This window comes from Daktulosphaira vitifoliae, unplaced genomic scaffold (assembly GCF_025091365.1).
Source record: "Daktulosphaira vitifoliae isolate Bord-2020 unplaced genomic scaffold, ASM2509136v1 Scaffold_3, whole genome shotgun sequence".
Lineage (NCBI taxonomy): Eukaryota > Metazoa > Arthropoda > Insecta > Hemiptera > Phylloxeridae > Daktulosphaira > Daktulosphaira vitifoliae.
The window spans coordinates 24,245,404-24,262,590 of record NW_026099574.1 but is presented as its reverse complement, the minus strand read 5'-3'; the positions used below and the strand labels follow the sequence as shown (position 1 = coordinate 24,262,590).

Genomic DNA, 17,187 nt, shown 5'->3' with positions numbered 1-17,187 from the left:
CTATCAGCCTCTCCCGGGCGATCCGAACAGTGGTCGCACGTCGGCGCGGCTGCTTTACGAATACGGTGTAAGTACTCGTTAAAGCAGCCGTGGCCGGACATCACTTGGGTGAGACGATAAGTCATCTCACCGTGAGTCCGGTCCACCCACCTGTCCAGCCGATCGGGTCCTATGAGGGACCTGGTCCACTCGCCTCTCGTTTCCTCCGAGAGGCGAGTCCGCCACCGGAGCATGGTCATCCGCCTGAGCGCCAGCCGGTCCTCGGGTTCGAGGGACCGGTTGTGCTCTCGGCGGAGCTCATGCCCGGGGAGACATTACCCTTAAAAATTGAAAAAAATTCCCTCGTTTCCCGAAAATGGGAGAAATATCCAAATAAATTACAAATTTAAAAATTGTTAAATTTTGTCTTTTTTTTCTTAAAACTTCCATAACTTTTTCAAAAATCAACATAATTTTTTTTTATACTAAAACCTTAAATATTTTCCTTTCATTTGATATCATTTTTTTGAAAATCTATCACTTAACCTGCTCATTGGGAGGGATTTAAAATAGCAACTTTTTTACAAAAATTAACTTTTTTAACTTAATTTTTGAAAATATTCCGGAAATACTGCGTCCTTTAAACATATATCAAATTTAAGCTTATTTTATGTGCTATAAAATGAAAAAAAAAAATTTGTCCCGACACTTTATCTTCTACATTTAAACGGCTGCCGTAGTTAAAAAAAAACACTATTTTTTGTTAAAATTTTCGATTTCAACTTAAAAATGCTATAACTTTTCGAAAAATGTATGTATCAGCACAATTTTTTTTTTTCTAAATATATTATAAGTATATCTTTTATTTGACATACTTTTTTTTTTTAAATTGGACAAATTCCCCTTATATAGAAGGCGTTCAAAACTTGAAATATTGTAAAAAACATAGAACTTATTCAACTGAACTTTTGAAAATGTTCCGGGAATACTGCGTCCTTTAAACATATATCAAATTAAAGCTTATTTTATGTGCTATAAAATGAAGAAAAAAAATTTGTTCCGACGACCTATCTTCTATGCGCAAAAGGCTACCGTATTCAAAAATATACTATTTTAACAAAATTTTTTTTTATAAATTAAACACTATCTACAGATTTGCATCGAAGCATTTTTTATGATAGTGATTTTAATCACTGTCAGATATCATCTATACTGCACCCAACTATGCCACGACCCCATTTCTTTACTTCACTCAATTTTTATTGATTATTAATTGTATATTTTTAATTGGGACTTAAAAGTTAATGGTCAAGTTTGAAACTTTTAGAAGAAGGATCTATTCGGAAGAATCTAGTGTTAAACAGAGAAGAATGAAGGTTTAATTGTGAGACGAGATGATCCCTTAGAACGGGTTAGTCCTAAGGAATTGGTTTTATTGGGTCCTTTTTCCCAATAGACCCAAAGAAGAAGTTATTAAAACACTAAAATAGCTGTTTAAAATTAGGCTTTATTAGATTTTCATATAAGTTTTTCTCCTTCTGTCTTAATGCAAAAGGGTATACAAATTTATTTTATATAAATATATATATATAATATATAAATATATATATATAATATATAAATATATATATAAATATATAATATATAATAAATGACCTCTGTAAAATTTTATTGACAAAAAAAAAGTTTCACGCTATCAGAATAGTCCCCTAAAAAACATTTTTCAGAATCCACGTCTAACTCAACAAATATTTTGAATTCAAATTAAAAATACATTACAGTTCTAAAGAATATCGATATTCTTGTTCTTATCTATAATTATGAAGTACACAAAATAAGGCGCTCAAAAATGTAAAGTATTTAGTATTTCAAAAAGGTAAATATAACAAAATAACTCTGAGGCACAGTGGGGTCGTGGCATAGTTGGGTCCAGTATAGATGATATCTGACAGTGATTAAAATCACTATCATAAAAAACGTTTCGATGCAAATCTGTAGATAGTGTTTAATTAAAAAAAAAAAAATTTGTTAAAATAGCATATTTTTGAATACGGTAGCCATTTGCGCATAGAAGATAGGTCATCGGGACAAATTTTTTTTCTTCATTTTATAGTNATAGTACATCGGGACAAATTTTTTTTCTTCATTTTATAGTACATAAAATATTTCCGGAACATTTTCAAAAATTAAGTTGAAAAATTTATTTTTTGTAAAAAAGTTAGTATTTCAAATCAATCCCCCCAGTGAGCAGAATAAGTGTTAGATTTTCAAAAAAAATTATATCAAATGAAAGGGAAATATCTAAGGTTTCAATACAAAAAAATATTATTTTTATTTGTTCATTATTGAAAAAGTTATGGCAGTTTTAAGTACAAAAAACATCCAGATAAAAGATGATTTTTATCGCAAACATTACATTTTTTTACAGCCATTTGTACATAGAAGATAAGATGTCGGGACAAATTTTTTTTTTCATTTTATAGGNGCAAACATTACATTTTTTTTTAATTTTCGACAGCCATTTGTACATAGAAGATAAGATGTCGGGACAAATTTTTTTTTTCATTTTATAGGACATAAAATAAGCTTTAATTTGATATATCTTTAAAGGACGCAGTATTTCCGGAACATTTTCAAAAATTAAGTTGAAAAAGTTAGTTTTTGTAAAAAAGTTGCTATTTTAAATCCCCCCTCATGAGCAGGTTAAGGGTTAGATTTTCAACAAAATGATATCAAATGAAAGGAAAATATCTAAGGTTTTAGTAGAAAAAAAATTATGTTGATTTGTTTATTTTTCAAAAAGTTATGGAAGTTTTAAGAAAAAAAAGTGAAAAAAATGACAAAATTTACCGATTTTTAAATTAGTAATTTTTTTTGGATATTTCCTCCATTTGCGGGGAACGAGGGAATTTTTTTCAATTTTTAAGGGTAATGTCTCCAACTAGATACGATTTGTGATCTTTTGACGTATTTTTGAAAGAAATCGGTCCAGTGAGAGCTGAGAAAAAGTGGCAACAGACTTAAAAAAAAAAAAACACATCATAGTAAAATTAATACCTTCTCAGCTTCGCATCGAAGCTAAAAATTATTCAAAATATATTTTTACAAATATTAAAACAAGATTGGTAAGCGATTTTGAAATTTCAAATAAGACACTGATTACCATCAGTGTGGATGATAAATTTTAAGATAATCGTTAAAAACTGATAGTGAAACATTTAGTTGAATAAAATTCCCTTATTTGTATTTAATTTGGCTACCATGTTTTTAGCGTCCCTGGTGATGTCATACTCATATACGCTTTCACAGTTGCCGCTTATTCTTGCTGCTTGTTTGTTATACGGCCTTACCAACCGTACTATTTACTAATTACGATTTCTAACCATAAACAAACGCCATTTTGGGATTTAGCATTATAGTACGCCGACTTTTATCGTGTGCTCGGCGTCACTTTAAAACACTCCGCTTGAACGTTAATTGTTTTTCGTGTTGATTTGCATTAAATATTTAAATAATCTCTTTTTCTTTTTAAAATAAATCATATTAGTTAATTACTACAAGATTATGGCAAATCCACGTAAGTATAATTCATTTGAAAGTTTAGAGTTATTACCTGAATATTTAATTGTTAGTAGTAGTATTATTACTGCTTTGATTACGTATTTTAAAGAAATAGTTTTTCTAGTAATATAAAATTAATCGCGAGTATTTATAGGTTAATCTCTTTGGCACTTATTAACGTCTACTTAAAATTTTTATTTTCTCCTCATTCTAGAAATAACGCGTTATATTTGGGCATTTTTTTTTCAGAATATTCTACAGGTCAATATGGTGGCGGAGGAGCTGGTGGTGGTGTAGCAGGAGGATATGGTGGTTATCCAGCCTATGGTGCTCCTCCACCAGGTCCACCTAGCTATCAGCAAGCTGGTGCGCCGCAACCCCCACAAACACAACAACCACAAGGATATCCTGGAGGAGGTGCTGGATGGTCTCAACCTCCTCCTCCACCCTCTGGTGTAGTGCAAGGTAATTTTTAATACTTTTTGGTACTGTATACTAATATTTAATCATTTTTTTTTTTGCTAGCAATATTTTCATATATATTAAAGTCTTTAATTTCATACTAATATTTCTAACTGATTAATCTACATAGAATTAGTTACTACATTAAGTACAAATAAAAATTAGTAGCTAGTTCTAAAGTTGCAATCTGTAATAAAATATAAAATAAATTTATAACTTATCAGTTTACAATCATTATTATAACTTATCAGTTTATAATGAACATTCATAATTCTCTTTAAGCGTTTTCTATTGATATATTAATAGTATACTATTAGATCTAATAACAATAGTAGCATAAATTAATAATATTATTTTGCAGGGGCAGGTGGGTATGCTGGTTATGAACAACCACCTCCTAGTTTTAGGCAGTCTGGAGGACAACAAGGATCATTCAATGGCTCTGGTGGAGGAAATGGTTATGGTGGTCCACCATCTGGTGGTTTTGGTGGTCCTGGTGGCTTTGGTGGTAAGATATATATATATATATATATGTATATGTATAGTTTATATTATATACTTAGACTAAAATTCTCAACTGTAAATTATAGGTAGCAGGCAAGATCGAGGCAGTGGATATGAGTAAGTTTCTATATATTCACTTAATATAAAAGTAATTACTTGAATTTGAACTTTCTATAAGTAATAAATTATATTTTGTTAATCATTAATTGGCTTAGATAGCTATCTATTATGTTAATATTTGGTTGAATAAATTTTGTCCTTTTAAGGTATAATATATGATTGATAAACAGCTTAAGTGTAGAAAAAGTTAAATTTCATATTATCTAGTTACCATAACCAATCCTATTTGGTTACCTATTTGTAAGCTTCTAGTAACTAAAGCTGTTTGATCTCATTTATTGGTTGTTTTTTTATATCTTATTGAACTATAAAATTATGAATTGGGAAAAATTAAATAGTTGGTAGTTTTGATACCCAATATAAGCCAAAATTTTCTTGGTAATGTATCCTTATTTATTATGTGAGGCTCATGCAAAAACTAAGTTCTCCTACTTAGTAAAATAAAGACTAGTATGAATCTTACTAAAATTCTTTTATTTTATTAATGAAGTCACTAAAAATACTATTTTTCTATTTGAGCTCCAATCTTTTTAACACATTTTAATATTGGTGGTAGAACTTCTTTATTTCAGCCCACTAGTCATATGTTGTTACTTTTAAAAATCAGTTTATTCCTGCCTTGATTTCATTTTAGTTGTCAAGGTTTTATCTACCTCAATGAACATTTAACTAATAGATATTAATAATAATAATAATAATAATAATAGATAATAATTACTTATAATGAAATCTTTTGTTTTTTTATTCATTTATATCTGAATATCACAAAAAAAAAAATTTTTTTTAGCTTTTTTGCATTTTTACTTGGAGAAATAGTATAATAGTGGTTGATAAAAGATACTTATATTTAAATATATCTTATGTCTAAGATAATTATGCTTTAAATGCTTAGTTGTTTGGTAAAGAAAATAAAGTAGTTCTGGCTAATTCTTACATATGTGACCAATATTAAATGTTTAATAATCTGTGTTGTGTATTTCTTGGGATTTTATGATAAGGAAAAATTACTTTATGTATGAATCTTATAATTGAATTAAAGTTATATCACCTAAAAGTCATTAGATACATTTAGTTAAGGAAGAAAGTGTTTTTTTGTTGATTTTATTGTGTGAAAGGTTATATTTGATAGAATTACTAAAATATTTGTAGAATCAGTCTAATTTTATGTAAAAAATTATTTTAAAAGGAGTAGAATCAACTTGATTATTAATATAACATTCAAAAGCCATTTATCTTAGAAATAAAGTTAACTATGATACTATAATTTTGATTTTGTTGTTTAAAATATAGAAATACTAAATAATTTTTGTATCTTGGTAATGTTCTTTATGAGTTTATGAGTAGATTATTTATTTTTGAAATATTTATTATATCAATTTACTAACTAATTACTTTTTATTTTCATATTATCAGTTGATAATATATAACAAATATAGATTTAGGCAGGTTTAACAGTTAAAAATGAGTTAACTTTTGAACCAGTGAAAGTTATTCAATCAAATTTTAAATATTATAATTACAAAGAAAAGCATATAGTTTGATTCTTAATTGAAATACATCATTTTTCTTTAATCAAAATTAATTAATGTATTTTTGGAAACTAGCGTAAATCCTCACTTATACTCAATAAAAAATTGTTATAGCTATGACAGATTCATTGTTCTTCTGTTATATAAGATAGATTAACAAATATAAATTTTATATTACCTTAAAAATAGATAATATTGTTAATGATTACTTGAAATGTATGAGACAGTATTATAATTATGAACTTAATATTAAATTACTTGATTTTAAATAAGGTTTAAAAATTGTATTTGTTCTTCTGTTGGCATTTATTACTCTTAAAGATCTACATACTTCTCGTTATCCATTCTCATATTTCTCTTTTCTTGATATCTTCTTTCAATGTATCTATCCATTTCTTTTGTGACTGCTTGGGTGGTCTCTTTCATATAGCTTCCAATTCTAGCACCACTTTAAACATCTATTCTTCATTTCTACGAATTATGTGATCAAGCTATTGTATCTGCTAATCACATTAAGCTACTGATTGGTACCAGTCCCAACTCTTAAAGTTACCGATTACATTTTTTAATCCATGTATGTATTCTGTTATAAATAGAATTACAAGTTGTTCTCCATATTTTAATTTCAAATATTTTTAGTTTTCTTTCTGTATTACTGGTAGTCGTCCAGGCTTTGTATAATTCTATTGCAGTTTTTTCTCTTTATTTCATGTACTAATCCTAGGACATACATAGTTTTTTTACTGTTTATTGGCATTTATCATTACACCATTTTTCTTCATGTGTTTTAGTCTACTAATTACTTGTTTTATAACCTCCTTAATGGTTTTACTTATTTTGTGCCATTCTCCATTTCTTTTTTTTAAATATTTTCAATGTATTTTCATATCCTTACTGCATATTGTTAAATCTTGTTATTTTTCAAACACTTCAAATTATATAGTATATTCTTTCTGTTTTACAGCTATTTTTGACTGTAACTTTAGTTTAAATTTTGTTATAACTAGGAATTGATTCTTATCACAGTCTGCTTTATTATAGTTACATACGTCTATAATACATAAGCGGAATTTTTTTGGTTGAAAATGTGATTTATTTGTTTAATTTTTAAAATATATAATGATTTCCATTTATCTTTATAAATTATCTTAAGTGAAAATGTTGTGCTTCTTATTATCATTTTTTCCTGGCTTAAATAATATAAGTTTCAGGGAGAAAATACATTTCTCCCCACATTTAGCATTTAAGATACCCAATACTATCTTGCATTCCCTGACAACTTGTCATATCCTTGGGACAGATCCTCATAGAAGGCATCCTTAATATTTTCGTCTGCTCATACCAGTGGTGCACAGTTATGATCCAAGGCAATATTTATAGGTTCAGTGTCAATTTTTAGTATAAATCTTTCTGATATTGGGTTATATTCCATAATATATGATTGTATGGTCTCATATACGGAAAATATAAACCTAAACTGGTGTGTGTCTCTTCCATTTCTGAGAAGTATATTATACACTTCTTTACTTTTATTTATTCTTTACTCGTCCATTTTCTTGTATACCTAATAATTTGGAATAATATACCTTCTTAAGAGAGTTATTGCATTTCCGGTCGCTATCTTTAACTACATTGTTCTTTTTCTATGTCAAATTTATAAATCGTTTCACTTTGTTCAATGCTGATTTAATTATTATATCATAACAATAAATTTTTGATAAGGCTGGGTTGTTAGTCTTGTGCTCAACCCCTATGCTAGAGGTCAAACTATCCCATTAAGGTTATAGTAGTGAGCTACAGCAATGTATTTATATGTATGCACTTGGATATTGTGCTAATTTCCTTACAATTATAAAATATATATATTTTTTTTTTTCAAAAATGTAAAGTATTGTGTATTTAATTTAAGTTATTTTACATATATCTTAGTGCCTTTTACATAAATAAGAACCATTTAGATTTTTTTGAATATAATTAGGCATTTTTACAACTTAAATTAATTAATTAGGCTATTTAAACTACTTATTTTAAATTAAAAATAAATTGTTGAATTAATATTAACTTTGTCATGTTATTTTGTAACCTAGTAATAGACACTTAACATTTGGTATTTTTTGTTAAATCTTAAAAAGGATTTGAAATTAACAATAGAAGTTTTTATGTAACATTTAGTTTAATATTTTATGATTATAAAATATATAATTTTTTAGAGGATTATAATTTTACAGAAATGAGTGTTGTTGAATTTTATCATTGAATAAATGTTGAGATAGTTTTATTTAGTAAACCATTAAATAACAAGAAAATAATTATTTACAGAAACACTTAGTATTAGGTACCAAAATACTATGAGATTTATTTTTTTTACCTGTAGGGGAATATAAGGTAAAACAAAAACCTCAAAGTTTGAATAACCATTACTTACAACATGGTAAAATTGGTAAAATTAACATCATTTAATCACAAATGTTATGTAGTTTAAGTGACCAAAATTCTATTTTTAATAATAAATTAAGAGTATGTTTTTAACTTGGAACATTTTCTTTTTGCCCCATAGTTTAGGCAAAATTAAACTAGAATTGAAAACCACACTATTTTACTCAAATTACTCAATATAATATGATTAATGTGACTAAAAGTATTAAAAATTAATTATAAAATTATTGAAGTGTATATTCATTTTAGTTTAATATAATTATATTAACTTAAAAATTAAAATTTAACAAAATTATTAATTTTTCATATAAATTATTATAATACTCTCATAAAAAATAACAAATAACATTTAAAATGTTAGTTATACTTAACTTTATAATCATGTTTATTGAGGTAAAACAAATTTTATGAATAAATTTTGCTCCAATTGACTATTTTTAGATTAAGTTTATTTAATTAGAATAATTAAACTTGCATTGAATTCAGTAAAGTTTCCATTTGAAATCTAATTTATTATTTGATTAAATGTCATTGGAGAGAAATAATAATATAAGAAAAAATAATTTGAATGAAAAATGTAATCATTTATTTAAGAACATAATATGTGTAAAAATCAAATTTATTTAAAACTTTTTAATTTATAATTACAATTAAATATTTCTTAAGTACAGTTATCATTTTGCTCCATATTTCCCTATTATAAATAACTCATTCATTAAGTACATGTATATTCAAAATAATAAATGTCATATTTAAAACTATTTTGGTTTAATAATTTTAAGATTTATGTTGCCATTATGAAAATCATACTTTATTTTTCCATCTAGTCTATCTATATAATAGTTCTTTATTACACTTTCCAAAGAATATTACAACATGTGTAAAGTTTGTATTACATTAAGTAAATACCTTTATGATAAAGTATTGTACAAAATGCTGCAGTCATTTTACTCCAATTCGAATATTGTTTTGTATCAAATCAAAACTATAAAATGTAATTAAGGTCAATTGATTATTCAATTAATTAGATTAAGTCCCCATAGTTTTCAAAATTAAATAATTTGTATTATGTCGCAATTATTAAATGAATTGGCACTGTCAATATTTTTTAAAATTCACTCAAAGCATTTTGATCGACTTATTTATTTATTTTTTAAGTTAAACAAATAGTTTATAATCATTTATTTGATTATAAATGATAATAATAGATAGTTGAACTTAAAAATATAATTTTATTAATGTATAACATAACATGAGGTTTTCTTATTTGATCTATTGTTGATAAGTCTTATTTATGGAAGTACAAGAATAAAAATGATATTTTATACTACAATTATGAATATAATAAAAATAGATCGCTTATGGCTAATAAATTAAATGAAATAAAAAAAAAATTCCTGTGTTTACGCAGTATTTTACATTATTAAGCTTAATTATATGGTAAATTTATTTTAACCCTCTTAAGTTTGATTTACAATTAGTAGTTTTAAGTTAATTTTTAGTAAAAAAACTTATATTATTTAAATTGTTTATTATCGGGCATTTCTAAATTTTTATTTTTTATATTTAATATTAATATAATAAGTTTTTTTAATATTGAAAATTGTTGATTTTTCATACAATAAATATCTTTGGTTAAATTATCCAATGCAACTGATTCAATAATAAAGAAAAAAACAATTATTAATAAATTCAATTGTTTTTTTTTTTTTAATATTTAATGTTTTGATTCTTTTATTTGAAATAGTTGAATTTATATTTTTACTATTAGTTGCCATGTAATAACATTATCAGATTATTTTTCAAGTACTGGAGTTAATTTTTTAACCAGCTAGTAAGGAAAAAGTGTTGAACTTATTAAGAATTCTAATATTAATTAAATAAATAGCATACAATTTACTGTACAATTATGAAATGTAATTTTTCCATAATTGTTATTCTTAATAATAATAAATAATATTAATAATTCATTTGCTTATTTTACTACATTTTGATTAAAAAAATTTTTATTAAGATTTTATTTATTTAACTAAAAAATTTTTGATTTATCGAGTCATGTTATTATCTTCTTTTCCTTGTCTTAATCCTAACTACTTGAGGTCAGCCACCCTTATCATAAACTTCCCCATGACAATTCCCTACATCATTTATCCTCACATCAGCATTCTCATCTCTACTCTATTTTCTTACTCAACATTCATACATCATAGCAGATCTCATTACAGTCTTATAGTACTTAACTTTTAGTCTTATCAGAATTTTCTTATCTCATAACACACCAGAAACTTTTCTCCATTTTATCCACCTGCACATAGTCCTTACATTCTTACACTCTTGTCAATTCCACCATTCTTTTGCACAACTGATCCTAAATACTTAAAACTATTCATTTATGACATCCTCACTTATTGTCACTGATCTCATTTTAACTACCTCGTGTTGTCCTTTGTCAAACTTGTACTCTATATACTCTGTCTTATTCCTACTTATTCTTAATCCCTTTTTCTTCTAAAGCTGATCTCCACATCTCTAGTTTTTTTTTAATTTTTTCATTATTTTCTCCTATTGACACTATATTGTCAGCGAACAATATGTACCATGGTACCTTTCCTTGTATTTTTCTAAAAATTTTATCCATCACTATAGAAAATAAGTAAGAGGTTAAAACAGAACCTTGATGCACTCCTACTCTTACCTTAAGATTTTCTGATACTAAATAAGTCATTGCTTTTTGTATTATTGCTTTATCAGACCATTATGGGCCATAACAGCCTCCCTCAAAGAAGGAGGTTTATTAACCATTTATACTCCAGAACGGGTGGTTAATTCGTCACTGGAGAGAGGTATGGTGACTCAATTACTAAACTGATCTCTCGTTCGGCAAATGAAGTAGCTCGTGACTGAATTTTGAACCCGAAGCTGTGCGTATCAAACACTGCCATGTTACTGACTTGGTCACACTGTTCCTTACTAAATGAGTCATATTTTTAAAAATATATAAATAGTAATTATCTAAAAATGAAGAAATTAATTTTGCTTATATTACTTATAAGGGTTATGTTTTGTATGAAATATAATTTTATTTATAAGTTAAGCAAAATAGAAATGTTATATTTTAGGAAATTATAGGTTTATTCAATATATCTTATATTTTATTTTACAATTGAATTTCAAAATCATTGTTATTATGTTAAATGTAATACATGTAATCGTGTTTTGATTGTGTATGCAATTTATTCTGTTCTAGCTCTGGCGGCAGGGGTGGTTTTAACAAAGGTAAATAGCACAAGTATCAAGTGGTGCTTTATATACATATTAAGTAAATGGTTCATAGGCGCTCAAATGAGTCTGTAACTAAGTATATAATTCCTCATTTGCTGTAAACAAGATTAATTAGTTATTTTGCAAGGTAACTTTTCTGAACCTATATATTTGTTGGAATCTGTCTCATACATAGCCCGTGGTAATATTTATTAAATTTATACTGATTGGTTAGTGGCGTGCAAAAAGGATTTAGCAGTTGTTCATATAAGGGGTTAAAGACTTAAATAAATTGTTTGTGTACTTTTGGTAATTATAAAGAGAAATATTTTTGATTATTGTCTTATAAAGACTTGAAATATAATTGTAGGTATTTAACATAACTTAATATTATTTAATTACAATTAAAAACTTAATTTTATTGTTCTTGAAAACAGATTATCTATGGGTCATAATTTTTTTTTGACTCAAATAAGTATTTTTTCATTAATAATTATCAAAACAAATTTATTCAAGTTAACATAGGAAATTTCTTTTTTAAACCTGGAACGCTAGCAATATCTTATAGGCGCATTTTACTAGTGATGCGTCAATTTGACTCCTTTGATAGATATTATTGTTAACTGTGTGAGTATAGGGTGAGTTGCGATAAAAACGAGCAATTTTATCATCATTTTTAAAAGAGTCTTTATTCAAATCACGTTAAAAAGGTATAGAGGTGCAGGAGGGAAGGGACAGAAGGGGAAGTTATTGGCGCGCATACAATATGTCAGTCTGACGTACGCTAGCGTTCCAGGGTTAAGTGATGTTATTATATAAATAAAAATAATTTATATAGTTTTGCATTATACTGTATATTTTTTTGCACATTATTTATTTTTTATTATTAAGAAGAAGTGAAAAATTATAAAATAGTTATAAACATACTGTTTAATACTAGGTTGGTTCATTGATTTAAATGACCAAAAAAAAATATTTTAGACGAGTTATTAATGATAAGCCTCCTATAACCTTAAAAAAATGATATTGGGAGGTTTTTTCTGTGTTATATGTTATTCCATAATAAAATTAAAAAGTCAATCAAGTAAAAATTACCACAAATTAAAAATATTTAAAATTTGGTTGCACTTTAAAAAGTCACAAATGAAAAAAATATTAAAAAACATATTTTGGGAGGACAATGATTTTGAAGAACTGAATGATCATAGAGTGATATCAATACATTATATTATTTTAATGTATTGATATTCTTCTATGATGACAGTCCTTCAGAATCATTAATCTTCTGAGATATATTTTTTTTTATTATTATTTTTCTCATAATTTTTAAGAAATATGTTTATTAAATATCACCCATGTATGGATATAGATAATTTTGTCATGTTTGATTTGATGTATTGATCATCATCTTTCTACAAATATTTAATTCTTCGGAATGATTGTTCTCTGCCAAAACATGTTTTGATATATATAAAAAATTAGTAATTGAATACTTAAATTTTCATGAAATTGGTTTATTTTAATTATTAGAAGTTATATTATTTAATTTATATGTAACAAACAAAAAAGAAATGAATGAGTTAAATACATTTAGCAAATATGCCAAACTATGATCTAATTAGTATTATTTATAATTAATAATATGAAATTTTTTATAGTTAAGTATTTGTGTAGTATAAAATGAAGTCAGGGAAAAGTGTTTTGTGGTGTGTATTTTTAGTTGAACTAAAAGGGTATATATGAATTTAAATAACATAAAACAATCCTGTATTTTATGAAATTAATAAATGTAAATAAAGTATTCTAAAATGTGTATTTTTCAAACTAAAGGTAGAAAATAAATATACTTTTTGTATTAGAGTTGAACTAAAAAAAAAAAAAAAAATTACAGCATATAATAATTTAATTTTGGTTATATGTAATGGGAGCACACTAAGTAAATAGAACACTAAGTATCAAGTTTACTGTAACATGGGTGTAAAAACCATTTCTATACACAAGTAATAAAATTTGGAAAAATGAAAGTGTTCTTGAAATATTATAATAGTTGAATATTAAAAATAAATTGTGTTAACTTTTGGTTCACTGCTTCTTTTACATGCACGCCACTCAAATTTTATGTTTTATGGTACGTAAAAAGTATTAAATGATGAATCTTGATAGTGAATATTTTTTATGGTTTTTGCTATAAATAAGTTAAACATTTTTTATATGTATGTTTCGTTGTATAATTTATATATACTACTATCGACTAAAGTCTCACAATTCTATAGGTTGTTTTCTTTCATTATTGGTTTTTATAATTTACAATTTTAAAGTTCCCTTAAATTTAAAAATTTAATTTCTATTTAATTAATTTTGTTTTTCAATCTTAAGGAGGAGCACCACCTAATGATAGAAGTGGAGATTTCATTGTCCAAGAAGATACTATATTTGTGTCTGGTATGTCTTCAAATACATCTGAAGCTGAAATTGAACAACATTTCGGTTCTATTGGGATAATTAAAGTAAATTATTATTAAACAAAAAAAATTAAAATATACGAGGCATTTATAGATAAAAGAACAAAAAAATTATTCAGAGATATTTGAGTTTAAAAATGCTATCTTCTCAATACAATTGGTTTGGGAAATTGATGATAAATAACATTTAATTTAAACAAAATCCAATTTTATCTTAAAGCCATTTTAAAGAGACTATTTTTTAGTTTTGCACTTATCTCATTTATTCCAGTATGTCACTTTTATACCTATGACTGCTTCATTTATATACATATGTTTGTCCTTTGGATGAAATATATAGATTTTAATTTATATATACCTTTTTATCGGTAGACGGATAAAAAAACTGGAAAACCCAAAATTTGGATGTACAATGATAAAGCAACTGGACGACCTAAGGGAGAAGCTACTGTAACATATGATGATGCTCATTCAGCCAACAGTGCTATCTCATGGTTTAATGGTAATTTTTGTGTTTGTTTTATCTTTGATTCATTAATGTTAAAACAAGACTTTTTAATCTAGGAAAATCTTTCAATGGATCTACTATAAGTGTTCAATTAGCAACAAAAAGAGATAACTGGCAAGGTGGCCGTGGAGGTGGAGGTGGAGGTGGAGGAGGTGGTCGTGGAGGCAGCAGAGGTGGAGGTCGCGGAGGATATGGTGGTGGTTTTCACAATGTAGATGACTCGTTAGGAGATGATGGTGGTGATGGCGGATACTATGGTGGGCAACGTGGTAATATTCAGTTTTAATATAATGAAATGAACTTTTTTAATAATTTTTTTATTAATTATAAGTGATAATGTTTTGATTTAAGAAATACTAAAATATCTATTATATTCATTTTCATACTAAAATACACATTTTTTAGACTTTATATATATATATATATAAATGGGAAAACAAATGCAGTGTTACTTTTTAATTATTATATCTTGTATCATCTTATTCATGAGCCATTTACAATAAGGAACTGCATAATTTAGTTATTAGTGTTAAATGTAAAAATTATTTTTAAAGTTCAAATGATTTTTATTAAATTTGTATATTATAGTTTTAATTTTTAATTTTTTACCTAGTCATTGGTTGTTTAAATAATGACTATTTCTACTATTTTGGATGCTTTTTTCCAATTTGTTTAGTATGAGCTAGTTTAAATATATGCTGCTTACATACAAAATAAATTGTGATAATTAATGCCTAGGTAAAATAAACTACTACCATGATTAAGATTAAGAATTAATGAAAATATTGTATATTTAGGTGGTAGAGGAGGAGGTGGAAGAGGCCGAGGTGGAGGCAGAGATGATCGAGGGCCTCCTCCAGATCGCAGAAGAGATGACCGCATGGGTGGTGGCGGTCGTGGTGGCCGAGGTGGTGGAAATGATTCAGGTGGACGAGATGGAGATTGGAAATGTACTAATCCATCCTGTGCCAATACTAACTTCTCATGGAGACAAAACTGTAACAGATGCAATGAACCAAAACCAGAAGGTTATGGTGATGGTGGTGGCAGACGAGGTGGTATGGGAGGTGGTCGTGGTGGACCTCCAATGCGTGGTGGACGTGGAGGTGGTATGGGTGGAGGCCGCGGTGGACCAGGAATGGGAGGTCGAGGGGGACCCGGTGGTGGCAGAGGTTTTGGAGGAAGAGGAGGGCCTGGTGGCCGAGGTGGTGGTGGACGCGGAGGCGGACCAATGCGAGAGTAAGTTAACTATTTTGATTATTTAAGTATATAGATGTAGTTATAAATTTTTTTTATTATAAAGTAAAATATAATTTTGTTATTGTTTAGTAAATTATAAATAGTTTATAATTTTTTAATTTTGATTGTTAGTGACAGAAGAGGAGACCGAAATCGTCCATATTAATGAAGAATTAAATTTTAGATATCCATTTTTTTTATTTTATACCTTCCTTATTGACAATATTAAGCTTTGTGTATGTGTAGTTCTAGGTTAAACTAGAAAAATTAGTATGTAATAAAAATTAAGATCATCAACACTTACATTAATTATTATTAGAGTTTTTCATATTTGTAAATAAATGATAAGATATTCATAAAAACTTATGAACAATATTTCTGTGACTATGTAATTTGTTTTCTACAGTTTTAACATGTTGCATTATTTCTTTGTCTGAAGTGTCCTAATTCTCAATGTTCCACAATAAAAAATTGTATTAATATCAAATTAGTTATCTAAATAAATTAGCGTCAAAATGCGTTTTTTTTATAAAATTTGTTTTCAATGTAAAATAAAGTTGATTCTATATTAACATTAAAATATTTTAGTTATGTTAATATTGGATTTACGGATCTACTGTCTACCAAAGATTTTGGTGCCAGTATCCATTTAATGTGTTAAAATGATGATTAAAATATTATAACTTTAAGTTGATAAGTATTGTTATTAAAAAAAATTGGTTAATTCTTCAAATGATACACTAGTGATTTACTATTATTTTTTAACATTATGTACATAAATCAGTAAAGAATAAACTATCATTTCATATTAATTTAAAAACATAATAAATATTGAAGAACTGTAATCTTATTGAAAGTATTGATTATAGTTCATTGTTTAAGAGTAGAGTGTCATGTAGATATTAACATTATTATAATTTAGATGTGGCTTATACCACTTTATATTTTACCAGTAAATATATTGAATGTTCTGACACAGTATTACTCTAGTTTAATTTAGTTGAGATTTAGTCATTAATGTATAAGTATGATAGATTAAATACAGCAACTCACTTTCTCAAGATTAATTTATGATAGAAATAAATATCTATATTTTCTTTGGGTAATAAAAATTATAAACTTAACA

The 17,187-nt window shown here is 26.5% G+C and overlaps 1 protein-coding gene across 2 annotated transcripts; it reads left to right on the top strand.

Moving 5' to 3' along the window:
* Positions 1 to 3,313: 3,313 nt before the first annotated feature.
* On the top strand, positions 3,314 to 16,595 carry LOC126902913 (RNA-binding protein cabeza). 2 transcript variants are annotated; one of them, XM_050680637.1, is made up of 10 exons: positions 3,314 to 3,556; positions 3,790 to 4,005; positions 4,364 to 4,510; positions 4,593 to 4,623; positions 11,839 to 11,867; positions 14,229 to 14,359; positions 14,687 to 14,816; positions 14,879 to 15,079; positions 15,620 to 16,061; positions 16,194 to 16,595. In XM_050680637.1, exons 1-10 carry the CDS (start codon positions 3,544 to 3,546, stop codon positions 16,225 to 16,227), a joined length of 1,374 nt encoding a protein of 457 aa, XP_050536594.1. In that variant the 5' UTR covers positions 3,314 to 3,543; the 3' UTR covers positions 16,228 to 16,595. The 2 variants fall into 2 exon arrangements, with proteins under 2 accessions (XP_050536594.1, XP_050536593.1); XM_050680636.1 differs by having other exon boundaries at positions 14,879 to 15,091.
* Positions 16,596 to 17,187: the final 592 nt, after the last annotated feature.

What these genes read in the sequence shown, in the direction of transcription:
- LOC126902913 (XM_050680636.1), top strand. An exon ending in ACCCTCTGGTGTAGTGCAAG is followed by an intron (nt 4,006 to 4,363) that starts GTAATTTTTAAT and finishes ATTATTTTGCAG; the next exon opens with GGGCAGGTGGGTATGCTGGT. An exon ending in GTTCTATTGGGATAATTAAA is followed by an intron (nt 14,360 to 14,686) that starts GTAAATTATTAT and finishes TTTTATCGGTAG; the next exon opens with ACGGATAAAAAAACTGGAAA.